The sequence below is a fragment of the Rousettus aegyptiacus genome, unplaced genomic scaffold (genome assembly GCF_014176215.1).
Source record: "Rousettus aegyptiacus isolate mRouAeg1 unplaced genomic scaffold, mRouAeg1.p scaffold_m13_p_7, whole genome shotgun sequence".
Classification (NCBI taxonomy): domain Eukaryota; kingdom Metazoa; phylum Chordata; class Mammalia; order Chiroptera; family Pteropodidae; genus Rousettus; species Rousettus aegyptiacus.
Window position 1 is genome coordinate 57,039,840 of NW_023416310.1, and position 17,171 is coordinate 57,057,010.

Sequence of the window (17,171 nt, forward strand, 5' to 3'; positions counted from 1 at the left end):
GACAAAAAGTTTTCTATATCTATGATAAATAAGTTATTGAATTTGACAGTAGAGGTCAATAGAAACAAACCTATAGAAAAATGGGCAAAGGATATAGACATTCCTCAAAAGTGCAAATCAGAATAACCAGTAAACATATGAAAAGATGCTCAGAATTATTAATAGGAAATTACGGTTAAAGTAACAGTGAGATGCTATTGTTTACCTATCAGAGTGGCTGAAATTTGAATAATTCCATTTGCAGAAGAAGCAATGTTAACTCCACATGTGTGTACATGACAAGGTCTCTCAACTTCTGCACCACTGACATTTGGGGACAGATAATTCCTCACTCAGGAGGCTGTCCTGTGTACTATAGGGTGTGCGGCAGCATCCCTGGCCCCCAACTCACTAGGTAACAGTAGTGCCCCCATCCAGCTGTGACAACTAAAGATGTCTCCAGACATTGCCAAATGTCCAGGAGGCAAAACTGTTCCCAGTTGAGAACTATTTGGTACATAAACATTTATAGTCATAAATCATTTTACGAACACTTTAATTTTAATCACCATTTGATAGATAAAGAAACTGAAGCACAGAGAGGCCAAGTAACATTCTTAGGGTCACACTGTCAGTTGAGGTGTCTGACTTCAGAGTTCAGCTTCTTGCCTAAAACAGGGCCACACTCCTCAACCACATTCGTTTGACTGGTTGAACATGCAGGGAAGTTCATGTTTCCAGGTAAGAACAGTTGTTGGGGAAGAAGAGTGTTTACAGGAAGAAGAGTGGTTACCATGGTCCAGCTGAACTGTGGTGTCTGGAACTGTCACATGTGAGGCCACGGCCCAAGACTGGCTTGGCCCCTGAGATGACAATGCCAGGTGGCCAGTCCAGGAGGCAGCATCCTGCATGGCCCTCAGACCTCCTGAGCAAGGCTGACCACAACTTGCAAGACCTAGAGGCAGCAGCGCCTCGGTTCAATCACAGAGCAGTCTCTCCTACATTTAAGGGGGGCGGTGGAGCAGTGGAGGGCAGGGAGTGGGTGCGTGAGTTGTGATGACTGCACTGCTGATTCTTTCTCAGTTTCTCTCCCTTCTATCCCTCCCTGCAAAGCCCCACTGCAGTCTGCTGAGCCAGGGGCCTACTCAGTGGCAAATGAGACGGGGGTGGCAGGGGGTGGCGTGCCTGTTCACACGATGCCTGGTGGATTCCTCAATCTTTGGCCTGGCCACAGTGTAGCTGAATTTCCTTTTGGCTTGTCTGCTTAGGGCACTGGACTATGACCTCTATGAGGGCAGACTTGTGTAGTTCCTGTGTCTTTGGGTGCCTATGCAGAGGACATCAATTTTGGATGGGTGCAGGATGGGGGGCAAGGGAGAAGTGGGGGGAGATGGTCAAGCTATTTACGTTGGAAGATACCTTCCAGGTGCTTGAGCCCAAAACGGTTTCCTAGATCTGCTCAAGGGCAGTCACCTGAGCTGCTCATGACACTGAGACCCAGCCAAGATGAATGGAGGTGCTCAGCCCTGCTCCCTGTAACCAGGTTCTGGCCTTTCCCTGGGCCAGCGAACAAACCAGAACTCTAAGCAGTTCTGAACTGAACGGAGCCCCACCCCTCACTTCCCCGATTACCACTCACAGCAGACTGTGAAACAACGCAAGGCGCAGTTCCCCTTACATCAGGTGTAACCTTTGAAAGGGAAACTTCTCACTGAGTGGTTTCTAAGAAGTACTCGCTAGTCAAGTGTCCCCTCCACCTGCCCCTGCAGGGGCTCCATGGTAGGAACTCTCAGGTTGAACAAGTAGTCCCCTTAATTGGCTGTGAGGACCTGAAGGCCTCCTTTCTGGCACACCTCTGTTGAACCCACAGGAAGAGTTGATCTGGATGCCCTTAGAACCCCACTGTCTCCTGGTGGACATCTACCATGGTGCTGAGAGCTTTATCACACACATACACACTCCTACTTTTTGAGGGAGGGCAGGGATCAGATCTTAAGATTTTAGTGGGGAAACTCGGTGTCAATGACATACACTGATAGGATGAGATAGAGGCTGTGACTTGGCACAATTTAGGGCTTACTCTAAATTGGTGGGTCTCAATCCTGCTGCACATCCCACCGCTCCTGGAGCTCTTCTGAGGCCCAGGTGACACCCAGGCCCATTAAATCAGAATCTCTGGGAGAGGAGACCTGAAATCCGTTTTTCTTAATGCTCCCAAGGTGGTTCCAATTGAACTTTGGCAAAAAGGGGGACTTCAGGTTATAGGAATTTTGAAATTTCTGACTGTATCTATTTTGGTGGTTGTGATTAAAGTAAGAGACCTGTGTAAATGAGGCAGGAGAGATAAAATTGCACCAAGGTTGGGAGACCTGTGGAGGGTCCAGCAACTCTGTCACCTGAACTGCATGACCAAGTACAAGTGATGAGTGCCTCACTCACCCCGCAGTCCAGGGCCATCCCATTCAGTAGTCTTCAGAGAAGTTACTGATGGGACTTGTCACCTAACCATCCTTTAAGGACCAGTCTTTCCTATTTCAAGAGCATTTCCTAGACTCCTACAACCAATTCAATTGTAAACTCAAAATTTTAAGACTGGCTAGCATAGAGAGACAATTCTTAGGTGGTTCCTCTCTGTACATGCAGACCATCTAAGAGCCCCAACATCTGATTAAAACACAATCCAAATCAAATGCACAATAACACCTCACACCCATTAGGACGGCTACTACATATAATTTCTCTATATATTTATAAAAACAGGAAGTATTGGCAAAGAGGTGGAGAAATTAGAACCCTTGTGCTCATGTACTGTTGGTGGGAATGAAAAATGATAGCGACATTGTGGAATTAGAGTATGGCAGCTCCTTAAAATGTTAGTAGAACTGCCATATGAACCAATAATCCCACTTCTGGGTCTAAACTCAAAAGAGTGGAAGCAGGGGCTTTAAGAGATATTTGTATAGCCATGTTTATAGCAGTGTTCATAAGAGCTAAAAGCAACCTGTGTCCATCAATGGATGAAATGAATAAACAAAATGATATACACATATAATGGAACATTATTCAGCCCTAAAGGAAAATTCTGACATATGCTACATGGATGAGAACATTGTGTTAAGCAAATAAGCCCATCATAAAAGGACAAATACTGTACGACTCCGCTTATATGAGGTACTAGCCTAGCTCAGAGACAAGTAGAATGGTAGTTGCCAGGGACTGGCAGGAGGGAGGAATGGGGAGTTAGTTACTGTTGAATGGGTAGTTTCAGTTTTGCAAGATGAAGAGTTCTGTGGATGGGATGGTGGTGATGATTACAGAACAATGTAATTACCTAATGCCACTGAACTGCACACTTAAACGTGATTAAATGGGTAAATCCTGTTATTTTACTAAAACAAAAACAAAACCAAAACAAAAAACCCCCCAAAAACCCTATAACCTAGTCTGTGACGGGCACATATGCAGGAGCTGACACTTACACAGAAAGTGGTTTATCAGGGTAATGGCCTGAAAGGACTCTGAAAGGACCCATGAGGCATGGGAGGGACCTACATTTTTTTTTGTAACATATATGGGCATAGGGGACAGCAGAAAGAAAAGTTCAAGTTCCAGATTGGGAATGGGAAGAGGTGCTTCATTCATTCTCGTTTCCTTTCTGTTTCAGAAAGAAAATGTTTCAGACTCAGGAGTACTGGTAAGAATGCTGGTAGTGTTTTTGATGGGAAACTCGAAAGGGGAGATTAAAAAAAAAATTAACTGTTACAAGCACGTAGGTAGGATGTTGACACACGAAGGGTAAGGTGGGGAGGACGTCCAAGAACAGTGGCTGCTTATGGCACCTCAGGGTTCCAAAAGGACTCGCAGCTTCCACGAAGTCGGAGAACCCCACCAGTCACTCTTCCGTCCGCTTTGATTAAAAAATGATCACGCAGCTTGATGCAGCCTTTTCATGTGTTTTGGCGTGGACTTACCAGGCTCTTTTGAAAAATCAAATGTGCCCTCAGATAAATAACATTTACAATACTGAGAATATTCCAAAAAAATATGCCATCTTTAACAGTAAGGGAGGCCACCCACGAGGCTTCTAAACAAAGAATCAGTGGAGTATGTAATTCGGTTAAGGAGAGTGAGGCAAGATCCCTGGTCCACCAAGGGAAAGCTCTGGAATGTCTGCTTACAAACCAGGAATCAGGTTTAACCCGGGAGAGAAAGGCACATACACAGGAAATGAGTGGAAGGATAAGGCAGGAAGGGCAGGGGGCCATCGCCTCACTCTCAACACAGGCCAGGGTCTGGCTTCAGTGAGCAGTCACGGCCTGTCTATATTCTGGGTTTGCTCCTTCACCTCTGTGCCCTCATGTCTGGGTGGGGCTGACCTGCAACTTCTGTGCTTATGCCCAGCCCTGGGGCCAGGCAACCATGTGTATTTGTCCACTGAGTTAACTCCCCCGAGGATTCTCTCCCACAATTCTAGTAGGAGTGGAAATCATCAAGTAGTGAATTGGCCCTCTAGCTCCCAGGATGTACAGCTTAACCTGTGTTGCAGGGTTCCACAGTGACCCTACTTCTGGTGCCCTTGGGAAGTTGTTCATACCCCAGCCCTGGTGAGCCGTTTCTGCCAGGTTTTCCCAGTGTGGGCAGAGGAGGCCCAGGCTGGCTTCTGTCACGTCTGGAGAGAGCAGTGGGGGTCACTCTTTCCAGGCAAGGCCTCCCTTCCTACCCTGACACACACAGCTTCTTCCCACTGGCTTCCACTCTCCTGGTGTCAGGGCCTAAAGCTGGCTCTGGAAGAAGGATGCTGTAGGGGCAGGCTGGGGTCATAGGGGGAGGCTGTAGGGCTGGGCTCTCCCTCTGGGTCCTCCGTCAAGAATGGGAAGAGGACCAACATGTGACTGCTGAGAAATTGCAGTCCTGAGCTCCCAAATCACAAATGCAGGAACCATAAACCAAGGGAAACAAAAAAAAAAAGCAAACAAACCCAAGTTTTCTCCCTCCCAATAGCTAGTTCCAGCGATGTTTATTACTCAGCCTCAGCTGGAATAACATTAGACAAAAATAGAAACAGCCTCTGGTTTTACAAAGCCTTTGTATAATTCCTCTGACTTTTCTGTTCATGCCAGAGCCTCTTGCTGTGGTGCCAGAGGTCAAGGGAGGCCAGTCGACCCTGACACAGTAGGGCCTGCAGACAAAGACATGGGCCTCAACACTGGGCTCAGAGCAGAACCAGGAAAACATGGCCAAGCAGCTTGTCTGCAGTGTAGCCTGGCCAGCGACTCTAGGTTAATGTCTCATGGTGAGCTGTTGGGGCCCTGGAGAAACAGGCCCCAGACTCAGGGCTGATCCGATTTAGATGGACATGTTGCCAAATGCCAGCAGGACCAGGACTCTGTCCCAGGCACAGAAGCTGGGTGGGCAGAGATCTGTGCCACCCAGTGGCTGGCCCAGGGAGAGCCTTGGGTGGAGAGTCTGCGAATTCTGTCCCCAGGGGTTGGTGCAGCCAGGAGCAAGCTCCTTGTCTCTTCTAAAGAGCCCACAGGAGTCCTGTCTACAGTGACTGGCTACTCATACAATGGGCCCCCACCTCCCCACCCTGTGGCGGCCAGGGATCTGGTCTCTGCAGCACAGAGGAAGGCCCGGCCACCTCGGAGGGACTCGGGGGACCTGGCGAAGCCTGTCTGCATCCTGAGATGGGGAGGGGCAAGGACAAGTGACACTACCACTTTCCAGTTGAAGCTGGTCCAGCCCAAAGCCCAGCTGCTTTTTGGAACCTCAAGATCACTATTGTGATTTGCGTTGTCATTTTGAACTGCCTGAGATTCTGGTCTCCTGGCCATCTCATGTGAAGGCCAGGCCAGGCCCTCATCTGGGTCCTCTGAGCCATCCTCCAGGCCGGGGAGATGGTGCTTGGTGGCTGCTATCTCAGGGGCTGCTTGAGTTCGAACAGGCCCGTTCCGCCCTTGACGACCTTTCCAACCACAAGGCAGGCGGAAGGAGACCTCAGCTCGTCGTGGGATCCTGGGAGAGACACAGAGCGCTTGTCAGGTGGCTGAGGGAGAAGATGGGGGTGATGTAAGAGTGTGGGGGGCTCAATACTGAGGCTGGGAGGATGGGGCATCTTGGAGGCCACGAGGAGCAGTCTAGAGTCTTGGAGGCTGATGAGACTATAGGAGGCATCACTGCTTCTGCACCTGAGTGAGGAAGGCCCTTTTCCCCTTCCTTCAAAATGCAGAGGCGCTTTCCTGTCTGCTGCCCACCCCTCCCCAACTGCTTCTTATAGTGAGTCAGAGATCTCGCTCGCACAGAAGGAGTAGGGGACGGTGCCTGAGGAACAAGTCCATTTGCCCAGAGCAGATTCAAGAGACAGGCCAAGGATACTTGTTCAGATACTGACCCATCATGGTGGCTTGTTTCAGGAACTGGAAGCTGGTTTCAAATGTCATCTGCTGTAGAGGGGACGAATTTGACCGGATCCCAAAGCGGTTCAGTGGCTTGTAAACACCTTCGAAGCACATATAGTCCGCGACCAGGGAGAGATGGCGGGGATCGACTGCAATGCCTGTCACGTGCAGCAACATCAGGAAGGATTAAGCAGTGACAAGGGGACCGTGGGGAAGCATCGCCTTCTGACTCAGGTCGGTGCAGGGGCTCAGGTGTCAGACTCCGGGGTTCCACTTCCAGCTCCATCGCCTATTTACTTGGCTACTTAACCCCTAACCTCGGGAGCACAGTCCCTCCCTTAGCCCTGCTCACTATTACTTCACCCTGCACTCTGCTTCCATCCAGCAGCACAGGAAACAGATTCCAGACCGGCAGAACACAAGTAACTAATAGCATCGCTTTCACCTGGGAACTGAAACCCTGAGGAGGATGGGGCCAAGTTTTCAGAGCCCAGAGGACGAGAAACAAGCGGTGGCTCTCGGTGATGGGACTCACCACACAAGACTGAAAGACAAGCCACCCCTTCTCTCCACGGTCATTCTCAGGGTCTTCCACAGGCTCCACACTCGCTGTGCCCCCACTTTGGCTCCCCTACGGTGCTGGACTGACACGCTGGAACCTCCCGACTGTGGTCTGCGGTGCCTCTTACCGTACACAGCGAACACGTCCTTGATCTCCTTCTCGATAACCCGCAGTGCAGCCTCGATGCCATACGTGCTGGCCATCGCGTGGATGTCATTGGAATATAGGCGGCGCAAATCCAGAACCTGGGGAGAGAGGGGGGATCAGTTTGGAGGGCCTGGCCTTCTGCTCCTTTCCTCAGGCCTGTCCCACCCCGGCCACGCTCTCTCCCCGTCTGGCAGTCAAGCACAACTGACGACAAAGCGGTCCCCAGGAGGCCCAAGATTACTGAAAGGAAACAGTGTAGGCAGAGCTGCCGAGGGGACGCTGGCCAAGCCCCAAGGTCTGTCTCCTCAGTTTCGGAGCTGAGAGAGAGAATTTGGTGCCTGCTGTAGAATCAACAGAAAGAAAGGTATTTTTTGTTTGTTTATTTACCAGAAAAACCTGTTTCTAGGCTCGAGGCTTCTCCTTGACGGGTGAGAAAAGTTCTCTAGCAGAGATACAAACATCTCTCCAGGGTACATGGGATGGGGACAGGTCAGCTCTGCGGGGTAAGCGGAGCCTTGTCAGGGTCCAGTTCGGCTGTCCCGGGGGGACTCAAGGTGGCTCTGTGCTAAGGCAGGTCACCCCCACAGGAGACCTCAGAGACCTTGGTAGCTTGTCTGACCTTGTTTAAACAAATCCACGCGCATGACATGGAGCCTGTCCAGCCAGTGGCTGACTCAGGAGGTATGAGCCTTCTTGCTCTGTCCTCTGAAGAATTTGGTGAAAGGCTCCAGGGCAGAAGGGAACTGTGTGGGGCAGCCACTGTGGCGGGGGGAAGTATGTGAGGTGGGAGAGCTTTGCCAGCTTCAGACACTAGAAGAGAGTGGGCTGGAGGGTCCGAGCTCCTCGGTATTCTACAGGGAAAATACTTGTGCACAAGGAGTGAGAGAATCTCAGAAAGCGGTAGGGACTCAGTGAAGTGGGAGGAGCCCGAACAGAGCTCAGAGGAAAGGACAGAAGTGCTAGTGCAGCAGGTGGGACAGGAACGCGTGGCCTCTGCCAGTGCTGGGTGTGGGGGCCTGGGCCTGGGCCACCGCTACACCCGGAGCCTCCTTTACCAGATAAAGCGTGCAGCTCCCGGGCCAAGAACTCAGCAAACTATTTCTTACTGTACTTTGGAAAGGTTTTAATTTCAAGGAAAAGCAATTATAATCAAATTAGTTTAGGAAACTCTGGGTTAGATAAAATTAAGTAGGTTTCTGTACTGCAAGCCTGCACTAGGCTCATGTGCCCTGCAGATCCCCAAGAGGTAAGCCAAGTTTGGGGACACTGGGCTAGAAGCTCCAGCAACTCGAAAAGGGCCAGGATAAAGTGGCTGGAGCCTCGCCTCTGAGTGGCCTGAAGCTGAGACAGTGTGAGGGTCTGTCCCAGGCCAGCGGACAACCTGGAGAGGGACACGTACCTCAGCATACTTGAAAAGCTCTGGCAGGTTGATTCCTTCTGTGTTTAAGACAAGCTCCTTCTCGTTCTTATTGTTGGTGGTTTCATTCAGGAGGCACCTTGTGATGCCCTTGGTCGCATAGATGACAGCACTGTGGGCCAAGGACACTACCAGGGAGCTCATGTCAAAGTTAACCTTCATTAGAGGGAGCTTCACTGTCACCTGCAAGAGGAGAAAGAGCTGAGTCAGGGGAGATGGCCACCCCAGCCCATGTAGGGGACTAGGCTCCCTGGGATACTCCTCCAAAGCCCTCTTAGGAAACAACCTTGGCTGGGACAGGTGGCCCTGCTGGAGCGAGCGGGGGCGGTGGGTCTGCACACGCAAACACCCGGCAGCCTAACCGACCACACACAGCGGCCATCTATAGTCACCCAGACTGAGGTGAGAACAGTGGGCAACATTTTCACAGACATCAAAGACAACAGTAAAAATCACATCGCTCAATGTCACCCTTCATACCCTCTCAATGACCACAAAGCATAAGACAGAGTTTCGCATGTGTAACCCTGGTCAATGACTCTTATCCACGGTGCCATCTGGGAACCACTGAACTGGATCAAAGGAAAGGACAAAGAAGCCACTATGTGTGTTTATGTCTAGGCATCCAAATCGCCCAGCTTGCAAGGGAACGATGCCATCCCAAAGTTGGGGACCAGGGGCCACGCGCACAAGGAACAAGGTACTCCTGCTTGCCTCTATGACGACTCTAATATGTTGACAATTTGTTGTACTGAGTGAGGACTGAATGGGGTGACAGATCCGAAAGTGCTGATCAGCCCTCACACACACTGTTTTTGAAAAATCAGAAGAGTAGTCCACTAGGGCTTTGAAAGTCTAAAGTGTGAGGCCGTGATTTGGGGCAGAGGGTCCACAGCTGTCACCAGATTCTGAATTTAAGGGAACAGAGATCAAAAAGGGAGCAATCAACTCTCAAAGGCTCCAACTGGCCACACCAGCTGTGCAGGGAGGCGCCTCCCGCGGCCAGGGGCCCACCGCGGCGCTGCCGGCTCTGACCTGGCACCACAGGCTCTCCTCGGAGTCATACTGGTAGTCCTCTATGAACGGGTGGGATTCGCGCACGGCCTGCGCCCGGCGCTCCATGGCCTCAGCTCCCTGGGGCTCTGGGCTGCAGGTGGGTTTCCGGTGCTGTCTTGGGGCTGGAGCAGGGGGCGAGTCCTCCTCGGGGCCTGAGCCCGCTTCTTCATCTTGCTCTTGGGCCATGTGGGTGCCCTCCCCACAAACGTTTCCTTCCTCCTGCACATCCTCCTCGTTGTCATTCTCTTCTCCCTCCTTCTCCCCCTCTTCCTCGCTCTCATAATCGACCTGGCAGGGGACAGAACACAGTATGTGTCACTGGGGCCCCACTGTCTACCTGGACTTGGCTTGCAGAATAAGTGTCCAGCAAAGGCCTATCTGATTGGCCCACCCATGTCCCACATGCTCCATGTGGCTAGGCTGCCTTCCTTGTCCCTCCTGTTGGCATCCCCTGGGAATGCTGGCTGCCCAGTCTCCATGGCCCCTCCTCACCCTCGCCTCATGCTCTCGTTCCCGTGAATTCCCTCAGCCTCTCTAACCTGTCCTCTGTCCTTGCAGGCACCATGTTAGCAGAGGCCTGGTTTGGGAGAGAGGAGGGAGGTATTGTTTTCACCGTATCGACAGGAGGTAGCTGAACTTCATCCCCCTGCAAAGGCCTCTGGGTCCTTGAAACTGACTCAAATCATGGGACAGCTAGACCCAAAGGGCAGCCCTGCGAACACCATCTTCTCGATCAAGAATGGTGTCAGCCAGGACGGTCTTGCATCAAGGCTCCTGACAAGTTCCATCGAGATACAAAGGTGTGGCCTTATGCATCAGGGGATGATCCCATAGGCGTGACAGAGGAGGGACGTGACCTCGGCCACAGTCCCCTCACCTCCTCCTCTTGCTTCTCCTTGCGTTTCATGTCAGAGGCATCAGCGTCCCCCTCCTCAGCTTCGGCGTCCACAATGTGCCCCTCCTCTTCCTCATCACCTTCCTGCTCACCCTGTGGTATGAGGACAAGAAGAAAAAAGGTTAGTGCCTGGAGACCCCATCCACCCACCCACCCTTCCATCCTGTGCTAGTCCTGGATTCCATGCCTCCTCTTTAGTCTTAGTCTTTATATGCACCACTTCCAAGATCTTGCCTTAAGAAAATTTTTCTTAGAAAGTGCCATGATTTTCCAAGTCATTAAAAGAAGATGGTTTTGCAAAATATCATTCTAAAATATTTTTGTTGCAGGTAGAGACGAAGAGAAAGAGTTATTCTGGTAAGATACCAAGTATTTAAAAAACAAATATTCATACCTTTCTCCTTCTGACCTTTGCTCCTAGTTTCTTAAGTTTCTTTCTGGGTGATTTAATAATAAGGACTGGGCAGCCCTTCAAAGACAGTCTGTGCCCATTTGTGCCTGAGTTAGCCAACTGTTACACGTCCATAACAGGAGACCCAGAATTCTCTCTGGTCTAAGCCAGTCCCTCATTTTAGGGATGAGAAGACAGGCCCAGAGAGTGAAGGTGACGCAGCTGAGATAGCAGAGTGCGCAGGGACAGCGCCGGTCTTCATTGCAACTCCACCTAAGGAGGCTCGCTGCACTGGCACAGACTATTGCTCAACAAACTGCTGGCTCAGGTGACACTCAGGGACCTGCCCCCATGCTGGCCAAGGTCTCCTGGCAGATGAGGTATTATCACTGCTGGACTACTTTGTCTCCAATGGCTTTTCTCTGGCTCCTTCCTTTTTTACCACTGAAGCACAACTTCCCTGCTTCAAAATGCCCCTCTGGTCCCTGCCAGTATCCTGTGGGCCTCAGTTCATTTGGCCTCGGTAAGTCAAAGGCAGAACAAACTGAGACTGAAAAAGAATTTCCGAAAGCTCGATAATTACCATTACTCTGAATCTATCTACAGGATAAAACCTCACTTATGGAGGTGTCCTTGAGAGCAGACAGATGAACTGGGGCCCTGCCCAGGGCCAACCAGATCATGCTGCCTCCCCGGTATGGCCCGCCACACCCAAGAAGTCAATATTGCTTCTTGGCTCTCAACATAGCAGACAAATGCTAAGGTAAGTGGAGAGATGGGCCGACACCAGGAAGAAGCTGAAGAGTGCTAAGAACAGTCACGGAGGCTTCCCAGGAGAGAAGGCTGAGTGAACTGCCACCCTACGTGCTTCCCAGCCCTGGAACCCTACTGGTGCCAGTCCCCAAGGGCCCAGGGGCACTCACCTGATTCTTCTCTGATCCCCCAGTGTTGTCTAGGTCTCGCTGGGTAGCTCTTCGAGTGTTCACGCTTCTGAAAGCTGATGCTTTGCTATTCTTCTTTCTGATGGATTCCATAAGAATTTTGAAGAATCTAAAACGAGAAGAAAGCCATGCAGACCCATTGAGCACCAGAATCTCCACTCTCCCCTTGCTGTAGTGATAAGATGTTCTGTGCAAGTTTCTTACAGCCATCTAGGCTGCTGTTGGGGATTTATACATGAGATGAGAACAGGCCTCTCCTATCAGCTCACTTTTCTTCCCTCTTGCTGTTTCTGAATGGCACATGGCATGTCAGAAAGAATACCACCTGACAGGCCTGGGCTGAATATATGCTCTGCCACTGCGAAGGGGCGTGGCTTTGAGCACAGTGGTCTCCTGAGCGTCAACTCCCTTGTCTGTAAAATACGGGTAGTAGTCACATGTATCACACAATCTTGTTTTTAGGGATTAGGAATCACGCTGCATTTGATACTCATCACAGGGCCTGGCAGAGTGGGTGCTCATTAAATGACAGTTGCGGGAGCACCTGTGGCTGTTGTCTAGTAAGGACGGCAAAACCTACCGTAGGAGGGGACAGTCCAGCCAGGACTAGGACTGTCCCTCTGCCCGCTGCATCCCCAGAAAGTGACACTGCTCAGGCCGGACAACTCCTGTCTCCTTGGTGTGGGAGCCCTGACAATTTGATGAAGGAACTAAGATGTGGAAATGCTCTTTGGCATTTCAAAGACAGTGATGACTTACTTTGTGGCAATAAATCATGTCAACAGGTTAGAACTAAACCCATTTAAAAGAACCAATTTCAAGCATAGCCCAGGGGGCCTTTCCTGACCCTTGGCCCCTTCCTCCTGAGTTATCTATTTTTATGGTCCCTTAGGGCCTCACCCCATCCCCCACAGAGGTTCTTTGTTCACATAATCTCTTGCCTGTCTTCTTCATTAGGCCATAATAGCATGCCAAAATGAAGTGCTTTTAATTATGGAAAGAATCAGGTCTGCGGCCATGCCATCCTGAATGTGCCCGATCTCATCTGATCTTGGAAGCTAAGCAAGGTTGGGGCTGGTTAGTACTTGGATGGGAGGCCACCCTGGAATACCAGGTGCTGTAGGCGTTAAAAAAAAAAAAAAAAAAAAAAAAAAAAAGGAATCAGGTCCCTCATAAGTCCAGCCAGCAATCCTCTGTTTTATGAGCATCTCTAATGTGCTTATCTTGTGCCCTGGGGCAAAGCGAGGATAAAAGACAGGAGCTTAGAGTCTTCTTTGAGAAACAGGCACATCGAATGTTTACTGTTTTGTTCATTAAAAACAAAAAATTGCTACTCTCTCTCCTCATTGTTTTTTAAAACTTTAAAAAGTTACACATGGTTTTGCTGGAGTTTCTGTCCTTGGCAGGAAAAAGGCTCCTCACTCACTAATCTGGGTAAGAGCTTGGTCACTAAAAAGGCTCCTCACTCACTAATCTGGGTAAGAGCTGGGGACAGGGGTGAGAAAGCCAGATGGAGGCACACCAGGCTTGATTTTAGGAAGATATAATCCAACTGGGAAAGGGGGCAGAAGAGATGTTTCTGAAAGGACAGGCTCTGGTTCAAGGCCCTGTTCCATCAGAGACTAGAGAGGAGGACCTTGCCCTCATCCGTACAGTGGGACCACTCCCACCTCATGCCCAAACCTACTGTGTAAAGGAGATAAAAAGAGATGCACGGGCATGTGAAAGCACTCAGCCTGCGGCCCGAACATAACCGCTCGTTACTTCCCTCTGTAGTGGGGCTGCTGCTCTGACTCATCAGGTTCCCCTAACCAGTCACTTTGTGGCGATATGACCCATCTGAGGCTCCTCCCAGGAGCATTTCAAGTCCCCCAGAGCTGTCTTCAACCCCAGTTACACGTCTGCATTCTCATGCTCAAGCCATTCGCTCTGCCAGCAATCTTCCCCGCTTTAACTAACATTGAAGCTGTATCCTCACCCCACCTCCCAACGCCCCCCACCCGAGGCTGGGTCTAAGTGCAGATGTTATTCCCCCAAGAAAGCTTATCTAATCTCCCAGTTAGGAATACTTTCTGCCTTGTCTGCCTCTTATGGTGAACAGGACTGGTGGGGAACATGAGAGAAGGTGAGAAAGTAGACTAAACTGCTGAGCAGTAAGTGGCAGACAGGCGACCAGCGTGCTAGAATTCTTCTGGGGGTGCAAGCAGTTTGCCCTTCTGTGATTTTGCCAAGAGCAAGGGAACGGAAGGCCCGCAGTGACTGCTCTGCGAAAGTTTTGCTGTGTGTCAGAATGTGGCAACCGGAACAGGAGGGACAGGCTGCAGAGAAAGCTCCTATCCCACATAAATAATTACAGAGAAAATGACCCTTGGCTGATTCTGAAAGTGCCTGGCAACACAGCTCCACCACCTGCTGTTTTCAAAGTCAGACTCACAGAAGCTGCAACTACAGACTGCCGGCTTGGTCATCTCATGGCTGGGGACCCGAGACCAGCACTGACACCCCGACTCTCAGTTCAGTGCTCTTTCTACTTCACCCCAACCCCTAGCCTGCCTTCCAGATAACTTGCACAAACATCCAAAGTGACAGGTGCCAGTACAAATATCTAGGGGATGTTCAAGGCTTATATGTCTCCATTTGTGGAAGTGCCACTGTGTGTCTTTTTTTTTTTTTTCGTCTCCTGTGTCAAAATAGTCTCGTGAACCTTCATGCACTGCTGGTGGGAATGTAAACTGGTGCAGCCACTATGTAAAATAATATGGAGATTCCTCAAAAAATAAAAAATAGAACTACCATATGATTCACTACTGGGCGTCTATCTGAAGAAATGCAAAACGCTAATTCAAAAAGGTATATGCACCCTCCTATGTTCCTTAATGACCCCGGCATTATTTGTAATGGGCAAATATAGAAACAACTTGAGTGTCCACTGACAGATAAATGGATAAAGAAAATATAATATATACACAATGGAATATTACTCAGCCACTAAAAAATGAAATCTTGCTATCTGCAACAACATAGATGGATCCTGAAGATATGCTAAGTGAAATAAGTCAGACAGAGAAAGATAAATACTGTACAATTTCACTTATATGTGGAATCTAAAAAACCACACTAACAACAAAACAAAACCCAGACTCACAGATTCAAGAACAGATGGGTGACTGCCAGAGGAGAGGGGAGTTGGGGGTGGTGAAATGAGTGAAAAGAATTAGGAAGTATAAACTTTCAATTATAAAATAAGTAAGTCATGGGGATGTAATGTACAGCCTGGGGAATATAGTCAAAAATATTGTATTAACTTTTTAAAGTAATGGATGGTAACTAGATTTACTGTGATGACCATTTCACAATGCATACAAATGTCAAGTCACTATGCTGTACACCTGAAACTAATGTCAGTTATACCTGAATGAAAAAAAAGTGTCATGATCCCAAAACTGGGAGGGAGGAAGGGAAGAAAGAGAGAAAAGGAGAGAAGAGAGATGAGGATGGGAGAGAGGAGGAAGAGGGGAAGGAGAGGGAGAAAAGAATGAGAAAAAGTTTCTTAGGGGGAGGATTACTCTTTTGAAAGCACACTCACATTTCCTGTGATCTGTAAGAGGCCTTCATGTGGCTGCTTTGTTGCCCAGGCAAAAGTAGTCCAGTCCACATGCTGCGGCTTCTCTCACCTTTAGCCCACTCCACCAAAGTCACATAGTAGCTCTGCCAAGAGCTACTGCACACAGCTTTGTTTATCACAAATTTACAAGTGCATAAGAGTACATATGCAAAATACAAACTAGGAGTTGAAAAAGTATTTCACTGCTTGGGAAGAAGCCAGGATTGTCTCTCAATAAGAAGAAATTTTTAAAAAGTGATGGATTTTCAACTTTGCAAGATAAGGTAAGTAACAAGAACTCTATGCACAGCCTGGTGCACACTTTATGCAGACCTACCTGCTCAGCAGGCCTTAGATATATGGAAATGGGGCAGATCATCCAGCTCCACCTGCTCTTGATAATTCTCAAGAGGCCATGAAATCCTAATTCCTATTTCTCAGAAAAGGGCTGCCTGCCCAGCACAAACATGAAGGACCCTTGGGAACTATGTTCCTCCCTGTTAATTAATGAGCCGCAGGCTGGTGCACTGATGGGTCTCCAGTGACCTGGCCCAGCACCATGAGAGCACTGGGCCTGCCTGATAGAACGAACCTTCTTTACCCAGGTGGATAGTGATGCAGGTGTTCGCTGAGACCTGGCCAGTGACAGCTTCACGCAGGGCTTATGTAAACTGGGACAGGATCTGCCTGGTCAGTGACCCCCATCTAAAAGGCTGAGATCACATCCCAGCTCACCTACCACAATACCCACTGTCCTCAACACCACATGCTTAGAAGGCCAGCTTGAAGCCAGCTCACGTCTTCAGGTGAGAGGAGAGAGGGTCCGTGGCAGGGCAGTCATTCTCTCCTGGCCATGCTGCCTTGTGACCTGAGTGGGTGTCGCTCAGTAAAGGTTTGTAGGACAACTGAATGCAGTGGACTTTCTGCCTCGACTCTGCCATCAGTTCTCTATTCTGAGGAGTTCCGGGAAGACCTGACGGCTGGTCTAGGTTAGAGGCGGTGGTTGGTGGTCCAAACAAATCCTGCCAACAGATGGCATCTATTTGGGCCTTACCAAGCTTTTAAAAAGATATGAATTAGTTGCCAACATTTAAAAATTAGGAGACTTCTCATTTATAAAAGCCAAAGCAAGTAAACAAAAACCAAAGACAGAAAAAAGATGGGGGAGCTTTCTCTTTTTTTTTTGAAGCAGAAGATTCACTACCCTGACCCACGTCCCTGCCCCCTGGAGGCAGGTTCTGCACACTGCAGTCTGCCGGGGGCCTGCCAACCCGCTTCACTGCCCTGTTACTTGCCGCCCTAAAGCCATTTGAGTTTGCACTCTAAGATCTGGGGTCTGCTTGCAAGTCAAAAGTACTCAGTTGGCCCTTCCTGGCTTGCCCCACCCCAATATGCCTACGCTTCTATTCCTCTGTACTCAGCACTGCGGCCTGTGCTTCTCAAATGTCCAATGGTAACTTGAACTTGAGAGAAAAAGGAAGTTCATTCTACCTACGAGAAGGAAAGCAGAATTTCTCTGTAAGGAGCTGGAGGTGACCCAGTTATAGAACTGGCATTTAAGAGCAGCAGACCATCAGTACGTGACTCATCATTAATAGAATATAAATGTATCAGGAACCACATTATGCTGCCTGGAATCACATCACGTCAAAAAAACCACAAGCTCCTCTGAAATCAAAGCAGCACCACTGCAACAGGGCTCGATTCTCTTTACCTTACTCATGCTTCTATGTCTTAAAACCTACAAACCCCAAAAGACAAGATTCGACCAGGGAGAAGAA

The 17,171-nt window shown here is 49.4% G+C and overlaps 1 protein-coding gene and 1 pseudogene across 1 annotated transcript in view; one reads left to right on the plus strand and one right to left on the minus strand.

The window, feature by feature from the left end:
* Window positions 1-4,962: 4,962 nt before the first annotated feature.
* POLR1A (RNA polymerase I subunit A) overlaps window positions 4,963-17,171 on the minus strand; it is a 78,192-nt gene continuing 65,983 nt past the window's right edge. The window contains exons 28-34 of the mRNA XM_036223933.1: window positions 11,769-11,895; window positions 10,437-10,547; window positions 9,539-9,847; window positions 8,486-8,686; window positions 7,067-7,184; window positions 6,371-6,535; window positions 4,963-5,994 (exon numbers count right to left, since the gene is read on the minus strand). Of these exons, the coding sequence (XP_036079826.1) occupies window positions 5,894-5,994; window positions 6,371-6,535; window positions 7,067-7,184; window positions 8,486-8,686; window positions 9,539-9,847; window positions 10,437-10,547; window positions 11,769-11,895 (1,132 nt within the window). The 3' untranslated portion in view covers window positions 4,963-5,893. The remainder of the gene's footprint in view (window positions 5,995-6,370; window positions 6,536-7,066; window positions 7,185-8,485; window positions 8,687-9,538; window positions 9,848-10,436; window positions 10,548-11,768; window positions 11,896-17,171) is intronic.
* LOC118605980 lies at window positions 12,794-12,912 on the plus strand (annotated as a pseudogene).